Below are 9715 nucleotides of genomic sequence, written 5' to 3' on the forward strand. Positions count from 1 at the left end.
CCATAAATAAATCTGTTGGAGGACCGTCACCGCGTTAATGGGAAGGGTTTTTTTTTTTATTGTTAGGCAAAAATATTAGGAATGATCGAGTTCTGCTGTCATGTAATATATTTGTTCCCATGTTGGGAATATTTTTTTATTATTTTATTGTTTGAAAAGTTTAAGATGTTATCATTGTTCACATGCTTTTCCATAAGGTTTTAATAGGGTGACTGTACCAGTAAGCAACATGGTGAATTTGAAGTTCATCAATAGTTCAACAAATAATGGGAACAAATATATTAAACGACGGGTATTAAAGATTTATGCAACTTAGGTATATTTCTCCTAAAAATCCAGCTTGGTATTCATCATTTTCGGATTCAGCACCCCCAATAAGGTGAAAATAGCTCGATTACCAACTTCTACTAACAAAAATGCCTCGTGTGAGAACATCAGACCTAATTCGTAATAACGAATTAATAATCCGTAATAACGAATTAAATAATCCGTAATAACGAATTAATAATCCGTAATAACGAATTAATAATCCGTAATAACGAATTAAATAATCCGTTATAACGAATTAGTAATCCGTAATAACGAATTAAATAATCCGTAATAACGAATTAATAATCCGTAATAACGAATTAAATAATCCGTAATAACGAATTAATAATCCGTTATAACGAATTAATAATCCGTAATAACGAATTAATAATCCGTAATAACGAATTAATAATCCGTAATAACGAATTAAATAATCCGTTATAACGAATTAATAATCCGTAATAACGAATTACACAATCTGTAACATATATACTTGCAGTGGCGCTAATGGGCTTTCGTAGCTATGCGTCTCTGTTATCCTCTAATTTTTTTTGGGGGGGGGGATTTTTTGGGTTGGCCGCGCCAATGCAAGGTGCGGAACTTCCGACCAAAGTGCGTCAAGGGTCAACATTTTAATGTGATAATTAATGTGATTTGATTTCTCCTACGATAATGATGATTCTTTGTCGAATGCATAGGCGTAGCCAAGGGGGGAGCCAAGGCCCCCCCCCCCCCCCCCCCGCTGTAAAAAAAAAATGTAATACAAAAATGGTAAAGACATTTTACCAAAACCCGACGCTAATTACGAATACGAGTACGAAATGCGAGTACATGTATGTGTATTTGGTTGTCCGAAAGTCATGTTATGCCTTTTCCTCTCAAAAAAGTCTAAAATAATTGCTCAAATAATTCAGGGGGAAAGGGCCAGGAATCACCTCAGAGCACAGAGCACGGTAGGATCAACAATTTCCCGAGGCCCTTAAGCGGGCCCCGGACCCCATGCCGTATATATAAAACACGTTCTTGACCAAATTAAATACAAAGAAAAAATCTTTTATACTGTATACGGAGTAAAATCAGGCAAAAACAAAGGAATACAAAAACATATAAGGCAAAAGAAAATTTTAATTCGCAATTAACAAAGTCCAGACATTTCCAAAGCAGGCAACAAGATGTTCGCTGGTAGGGGCGGATCTGGGGGCGTGGGGCGTTGGGCGCCTTTTTTACTTCAAAAAATAAAAGCAAGATGTAGAGCGGGAGTGAGACCCAAAAAGTGAAGAAAGGGAAGGGAGAGACACAATTGGTACGACAGTTCACGTCAGACCATAGCCTGCTAGGATTAGTTGCATACAAGACAGCAATTATTATTGGGGGTCTGTCATACTTTTAGTCAGTTACTAAAATTAAAAAACAACGGGATCAAGAACTGTGACAAGACAGCGCGCGGCGACGAAACCTATGCTAATATGTTGTACATTACATGAAAACTGCACCCAGACCCCATAGCATGCAGGACGCATGGCGGACAAGCCTTCGGCATGGGCGTCAATCGGGGGGGGGGGAGGACATGTCCTTATTGCAAATTTCTTAAAGTTGGGGTATCGTATCGTTTGTCCCACCCTCTTTCTCATCCCCGAATAAATCCTGTAGCCTACTACAGTTTGATTTTAGAGTTCTCATGATAGCTGATTCAATTACTCCAAGCTCGATGTTTTAAAGATGATCTTTTGCTAAAAAAAAACTGGTTAAAGTGGTCAGATATTGCCTGAGATCGCACCACAGAACATCTAGAATCCAACATTTTTCGGGGCCCTTAAGCGGGCCCCGGACCCCACGCCACGCGCTCACAATGATTACTTTTCATCACCACCCTCTTTGGCCTTCAGCGTAGGCGCCACAACTTGCCTTTTTCACACCCACCCCCACCCCACCCCCTTTGGACAATCCTGGTTCCGCCTCTGGTTGGGGTTTGTAAAGGCCGGTTGGACCCCCCCCCCCCCCCCCCGCTCCAAATTCCTGGCTACACCTGTTATCGAATGATGAGATATAATAGCAACATGCGGTGCTAAAATGTCACTCAGGCACTTCAGAGAAAATAATTATTTGATAGAAAATTAGATCAATTGATTATTATTTTAACTTTTTATTCACCAGCAAATCCAGAAAACTGAATCAAAAGTGACTTGAAATTCAGAACAAAATTTTCAGGTTGGAAAAACAGTTGCCTCTGATTTCCGCCGACTTGGCCCTGATCTGAAGCGACATCACACATCGCAAAATATCTTTGCAAATATTTGCAATGTTCCAAATATTTTTGCAAAATCACCATTTCTATGTGTAGCTTAAATACCTGTGAGATTTCTGAGTATTTTTCAAAGAATTTTGAAGTATGGGCATTTAGCACTGGTGTCTATTTTAATACAGGGTTGCATTCGTCGTTCGATCGCAGCGACACGTTTTATCACAAGAGGGCGGTATTAATCTTTTCTGTGCGTGGCGTTTTCTGTTTTGATGATGACTCAGTCTCACTCTCAGACAAGAGACAAACTTTAGTCAGGATAATTTGTTCATTGTTGGTAAGTGAAACGTGGACACGGTATGGGTGAATCTGTGTTTTTATGTCTGACGTTAGGAGTGAGTTAATAATAGATTGTTATGTTGCTCAGAAATACATGTGAAGATGGTACCGGGTACAATTAGCATACGGAACAGATTCCACGGAACATACACGATACCTATGGTAAAACTTAGTCCGAGTAACTTGGACCCAACTTATCGCCTTTTTTAACATTTGGACATGGTCTGGCGATAGTAAGCTGTTGTGCTCACGTTCAATGGCGTCTGACAATGGCGTCTGACCTCGACCTCATGCAAATGTCGTGACGGCGCGCTTGCGCATAATGCAACGGCAGATTCCCCTGCGCCGCGCCGACGACTGTTTCCTGATGTAGAGTGCTGTGTAAGTTCGCGGTACGCCTAGGAGTCGCGCTGGCTAGCCAGGCGCATGGCTGGCGCTCTACATCAGGAAACAGTCGTCGGCGCGGCGCAGGGGAACCTGCCGTGCATGCAGTGCATTATGCGCAAGCGCGCCGTCACGACATTTGCATGAGGTCGAGGTCAGACGCCATTATCATGCAGTTTTGAACGTGAGCACAACAACGACAACCTAGGCAGAGGGGGTCTTCAGAATTGAAGGGAAAATTTCACTTTTTTCCGGATCGTAAGTAAACTTAAGTACAACCATCTTAATTATCTATGTCTACTTGTACCTCAGGTGACATATCTAGTACTTTGGAGGCCGTTTTGAAGGTGAAATCTGATGTTTTTTGTTGGAAAATGTTGGTTTTTGGGACTGTGTTGTCTAGGTCTCGGTATTAGCTTGGACCTTACTATTGCCAGACCATGTCCAAATGTTAAAAAAGGGGATAAGTTGGGTCCAAGTTACTCGGACTAGGTAAAACTACACGATCATCATGATCATGACGATGATTTATCAGGTGAAGGCGTATCGTACTGTCTGTAGCCTACATCATGCACTCGACCATTTGCCAACTCGACTCGGCCCAATTGCAGAATACCCTGCCACTCGATCTATTTTTTTAAAATGTTTTTGGACGTGCGTGCGGCAGCGCCGTACGTACATGTACGTACATGTACATTACTTGTAGACAACAGCCCAGTACGTGCATGCACACGTACGTCCGTGCGGCGGTGTGCATGCACGTACTGGGCTGTTGTCTACAAGTAATGTACATGTACATATGTACGTACGGCCCCGCCGCACGCACGTCCAAAAACACGAGGTCATACGTCACAGACTGTTTATGCATATTCATGAGTTACAGCACGGCCGTCATTTTGAAATCGCATAGGGGAGCATTTTCGGGACGATATTTGTGGAAGATGATGACTGAAAGTCGTCTTTTGGCCAGATGGATGAAAATATTGAGACCAAAGAACGTTTTTTTCGAAAAGGTATGAGTTGCTCTACGACTAAGAACCTTAACTGTGGAAATTTTTGTCCTGGATGAAAAGATAATCTCGATCAAAAGATGTAGCAAAATCGCTACATCAGCGGCCAAAATTTTTTTTGTCTTTTTGGAAGCATTCAGCGTCTGGCCGTACTACAGAGCTTGCGATAGTACTGTACGGCCAGACGCAGTCGGGCTACTATGCGTCATGCTCCATTCCATTGCACTCCCACTTCGTGACCGCGTAGCCGCCAACAGGGTAGTTGGTTTGGACTTAGAATTTTTTCAGCAACTCCCATTCCTTTTGTGTTGCTTCGTTCTCAAGCATATTCAAGGGGACTCCCACTCCGTAGCCTCGTAGCCGCCAACGCAACCACATCGCAATTCAAACACAAATCGGAATTTAACGTGTTCACGGTCGCGATAGGAGCTCTCAGAATTTAACGGGAAATTTAACTTTTCATCCAGATCATAAGTAAATTTCAGTACAACCATCTTAATTATCGATCTCTACTTGTACCTCAGGTGGCGTATTTAGTAATTTGGAGGCCGTTTTGACGGTGAAATCTGATGTTTTTGTTGGGCAATGTTGGGTTTTTGCATCAAGGACAAAATTGTGTTGCTTTGCATATACGGATTAGCTTGGACCCTACTATCGCCAGACCATGTCCGAATGTTAAAAAGGCGATAAGTTGGGTCCAAGTTACTCGGACTAGGCCGCCCTAGCCTTCACGGACGTTGTTTGTCTTGCGTCACTGGAATGTTGGTCAAATGCCAAGCATGGTGCTGCTTGGAGTTGTTTTTAAGTAATCGTGTTAATGAGTTTAAAATGCCAGGTTACGGGGCTGAGAATTTGCCAGGATGGGCGTGATAAAAAGTTGCACTGAAGAATCAGACTTCTAAACCATGTTGGCCTACGGGCCCTTTTAAAAAAAAAAAATTATGATATGGCTGTTCACAAGAATATTCTCGCATGCTGAATGAATATGTGTGCAAGGAGGTCTATGGTTGGTATTTAAATGGCTTGTAGCTGTATTGTGAAGAGTTCGGTAGTCTTCTTAAAGGTAAGGACACTGCTATGTTACGAGCATTCTTTTTTCCTGAGGCGACCTTAGGAAAAGCAGAACACTCATTTGTTTTCAGCTTTCTATGCTTTCCATTCAATTGTTGTATTCTGTTTCTTATAGGTTTGGTGAGACAACAGTCACAGCAGAATTGTTCTGCCATATTGGCCTCGTAGATGAAGAGTACACCACTGCTAAAACAACGAGTAACAGAGATCCACATCAAATCAAGTTACCGCTGAAAAGCATGACAAGAACTCGGCAATGAATGTGTCGTTTGTGACAATACAGACACAACACTGGAAATTTACCCCGACACTAGATTGATATTCTCTGATACCCGCGGCATCCATTTCAAGTTTGAATTGTCACAACAGACGTTTTACCACTTCCCGAACCCTTGCCCCGTCGCCATGGTGGGAATGTTCCGGAGTCACGTCTGGGATCCGGTTCTCCTGGTCTCCCAGATTATTGCCATGCAGTGTACTTTCTACGTCTTCTATGGATTCTGGCTGGTATTCGTTGACTTAATCCTGGATAATCCCAAAATTCTTGATCAAGTCTTCAAGTATGAGGTTAGTACATGTAGATTGCGATTAATTTATGAGGGATACCAGGGGCACGTGTGGTCTAGCGGTAGAGCATAGGATTCATGATCTTGAGATTGTGGGTTCGAGCCCCGCCATGGCCATGCATGTTGTGCCCTTTAGTAAGGCGCTTTTCCTCAATTACTCCTCTCAACCCAAGTGTTGAATAGGTACCGGCATGCTTGCTGTGGAAGAGGTGTGGCGATCCCCCACAGCAGCATTGCATGGACTTGAGTCTGGCCCAATCACTTTGAAAGAGAGATGGGCACTCCATTCCTGTGAACACAGGTTCATCCTCTTTACCTTTCACTGGGATACCGATTTCGATTCTGTACAGGGGACGCAGTCCTAATGCTGTTCGGAATATGGAGACCTACCTTTAAAAATTGCAAACATCATGAAATTGCTGTCAGGTTTGCACATGTAAGAGAAGTACATGTGCATGTAGCACACACAAAACATAATCTTGGTCATGTGGTCAACTTCGAGAGTTCCCGGTAGAACGGGGCAGGATGATTTTGCATTAAAACAAAGGATCTTCACCAAAATATTTACGAAAGTTGTCATTCAAAATGGGTATTTCAATGATTCCGCAGGAGACAGGCACATTGACACATTTCATACACGCTCCATGAGTGAATAATGAATTTTTCATTGTGAAATATTAATCTTTTTCCATAAAGCTGTTCAGAATCGGAAGTGTTTTGGTTTCAAATTATTGTCAACTTGTTTGGTTTTAATGAATTTTAAACCCCTAAATGATTTCTTTATCCTCCACACAGTGCTTAGAGTTTGGCAGCTCCAAAGGTAGAACCATTGTGGCAGTGTACGTCTTGAATTCATTAACATGGTGAGTTGAACTTTGACCAAGACGTCATATGCAATGTACCAGATGGAAACAAAGGATTTTGTACCATGCATCTGGTGTACGGCCGCATCTCTCTTAATACTTCTTGGTCGTACACAACTTGACAATAACACACGTTTATGAAAAGTGGATTCAACCGCTTCCATAGCCACTTGTATTATTACCAGCCCTAGCCAAGCAATTTGGACGTACATGTAGCCTAAAGGTCAGTTCATACTCCGCACAACAAGCGAACGCGAACGTGAATTTGTCATGTCATGGCATTTCCCTGCTGTGAATTCGCAAAAGTTTTAACATATTTCAACTCTGGTGAATTTTACAGCAAATATTTCCTGAAGTTGAAATCCCTTTGCCTTTGCTTTCGTGTGAAGTATGAACCGGCCTTTAGTTACATGTGCATTATTAAAGACCTTTTAACCCGGTTTACACTGGTGTTCAAAAGTCGCGCCGTACCAAATTAAAGTCAAGATTTGAATTAAGTACATGAAAAGTTTGATGCCTGAAACAATTAGGAGCGACTAGACGCGCCAGATGGTGAAAGATTGCTGTGGGTACAGCAGAAAGTCCCCGCAACTCGGTCCTAATTTTCCTAACAATAAAAAACTTCCCCATAACGAGGTGTTGGCCTGCCTACATGTAGATACTTTCTCTATTGGAGGTGGTGATCGAGACATTCAGCCTGTGCTTGAGCTCCAAATGTAAACATTATTACTTAACAATTGGAACACAATGATTCTGATCTAATTTTTATTTTTGTTTGCAGTGCCTTGGGATTGTGGGTTGCCGTCGGGAGAGCCAAGCAGTGTACAGACTTTGCCTTCACAGTGCACCTGTTTCACCTGATAGTGTGCTGGATCTACAACAGACAGTTCCCCCACACAGTGTCCTGGTGGCTGGTCAATATCGTCTGCATCGCCATGATGACGGTACTGGGCGAGTTCCTGTGCATGAGGAGCGAGATGAAGGCGATCCCGCTGAGCACAGTGGCAAGGTCGGACTTATGACCTCGTGAGGACGTGTCTGTTAACCTCCTGACATTTGTCATTTTTTGTGTGCCCAAGATTTTTTACAGACCCAACTATCTAGACCCAACATATATACATGTAAATTCCTGGATGGTCAACATTGTCAGCAAACTCCAGTCGTTTGCGTGCTTCCCATTGACCTTTGACATTTGCTGGGCTACGTTAATAACTAGACTGGGGACCTAAACCTGAAATCACATACAGTAAACTCTCGTTAGCTCAAAACTCTGTTTATCTCAAAGTAATACCCCATTCCCATCAAGAGAATATGATTTTATGTACATAAATACCCCCGTACCTTGAAATACCCCATCGGTCTGAACTGGCCTGAACTTTTGTTTGGCCAATCCATAGAAAACACCGCCAAAGTAGTCATAAAGAAGCATATAAAACAACATCACAAAAATGTTTAGCTCCAAAATGTTTAGCTCAGGTTAGAACAATATGAAATCTGAGGAAAATGATCTGAGGAAAAATACACCATAAGAATTTTAATAAAGAAGGAAAGTGTGCCAAATAACGTGCCAATGATTGAATAGTCAGTAACGGAAGAAGCCATTCATGTACAATTTTTTTATCCATTTGCTTGAGGTTCAACTTAAAGCTATAGTCCATCATTTGCAGCTATCCAAAAAAGTAACTGGCGTAATTATTGTTGAAAAACGTGCTTGGTTGAAAGATAGTAATGGGACTAAACTCCCTGTGAAATTATTCTTTCTGGCAAGCTGTAGTTTTGAAGAAATCAACGAAAGAAGGCCTTTCCAAAAGGAAATTTCCATTAGTAGTTCTTTTTTTTATTCGGCGCTGGCACTACATCGCGTAGCTGCATTCAGCTCAGTGAGAGCGTGTCTCGAACGCTGAATTCAGGCCCAATTCAAAACTTGATTCAGCACCTTTTGATATGAAATCGAGATCCTAGAATGCTGTTTTTCTCGGAATATACAGTTTATCTGTCTAGAACCACCATAGCCCCCAATTCTTAGTATGCTATCAATTAGTGTAATTCTAAGTATGCTATCAATTAGTGTTGTGCAAACTCAACCCGAAACCAACCCTACCTGAAACCGACTTCAGGTCGGATCAGATTGGTTTATCCATCATTTCAGTCAGGTCGGGTTGGTTTCAGTTTTGCGTTTGCGAATTTTGCGTCGGGTTGGTCAAGGCCAAAAAAAAAAAGTCTCCGGTTTCTGGTATGCGCGCGCAATGAAGATGATGTCTCAAAACCGCCAAACTCACTGGTTTGACTGGAATCCTGCTGCTGCACAATTTTAACGTGTTTTTAGATGGAGTTATGGTCGAGAATAAGCTTTATGTGGCCTCTCTGGACTCCCAATCCCATATAGGCCTATTTGTACTAAGTTTAGTCGGGCACCATTTGCAGTCATCCGCCGACATTTGAAGCAAAAAAGTCGGGGGAGGGGGAGGGGAAAGCCGCGTCGCCGCACCACTTTTTGGGCAAGCTCCATACCAGAAACCGGAGACTTTTTTTTTTGGCCTAAGCCATTTCGGAAAGAAACAAAATTCACATGGTGCACTATTTAGTGCAAAGTCACTGTGCCCGGTACGACCAAAATGGTTTCCGGTCTGTCATGCACGGTCTATAACATGTAGGCCCACCAGTAGTTCGCGTTATGAGTGCCATACAGTATGATTCATTTGCCGAGAGATGACGATTTTCACGCCACACTGTTAAGGCACAAAAAGTGGACACAGTTGCCAGATATTCAGGGTTTTTTTGGGTCGGTTTGGTTTCGGGTCAGTTCGGGTCGGTTTACCTTGAATTTTTGACGAGTCCGGTCAGTTTTAGGGAGTTCAGATAGGTTTGGCTCAAATTTGATTTATACCAGGTACATGTATCTACATGTATAATGTTTCAGGTCATTTTTGGCAT

The 9715-nt window shown here is 42.3% G+C and overlaps 1 protein-coding gene across 3 annotated transcripts; it reads left to right on the plus strand.

Annotated features, from left to right (window-relative positions):
- The first annotated feature begins 2760 nt into the window (after positions 1–2760).
- Positions 2761–8344, plus strand: LOC119719610 (protein SYS1 homolog). Of its 3 annotated transcripts, none has more exons than XM_038189092.1 (4): positions 2761–2885; positions 5468–5919; positions 6714–6781; positions 7563–8344. In XM_038189092.1, exons 2-4 carry the CDS (start codon positions 5758–5760, stop codon positions 7801–7803), a joined length of 471 nt encoding a protein of 156 aa, XP_038045020.1. In that variant the 5' UTR covers positions 2761–2885; positions 5468–5757; the 3' UTR covers positions 7804–8344. The 3 variants fall into 3 exon arrangements, with proteins under 3 accessions (XP_038045020.1, XP_038045022.1, XP_038045021.1); XM_038189094.1 differs by lacking the exon at positions 2761–2885 and adding an exon at positions 2924–2943; XM_038189093.1 differs by lacking the exon at positions 2761–2885 and adding an exon at positions 2934–3049.
- The last annotated feature ends 1371 nt before the right edge of the window (positions 8345–9715 follow it).

The sequence above is a fragment of the Patiria miniata genome, unplaced genomic scaffold, assembly GCF_015706575.1.
Source record: "Patiria miniata isolate m_02_andy unplaced genomic scaffold, ASM1570657v1 HiC_scaffold_8, whole genome shotgun sequence".
NCBI lineage: Eukaryota > Metazoa > Echinodermata > Asteroidea > Valvatida > Asterinidae > Patiria > Patiria miniata.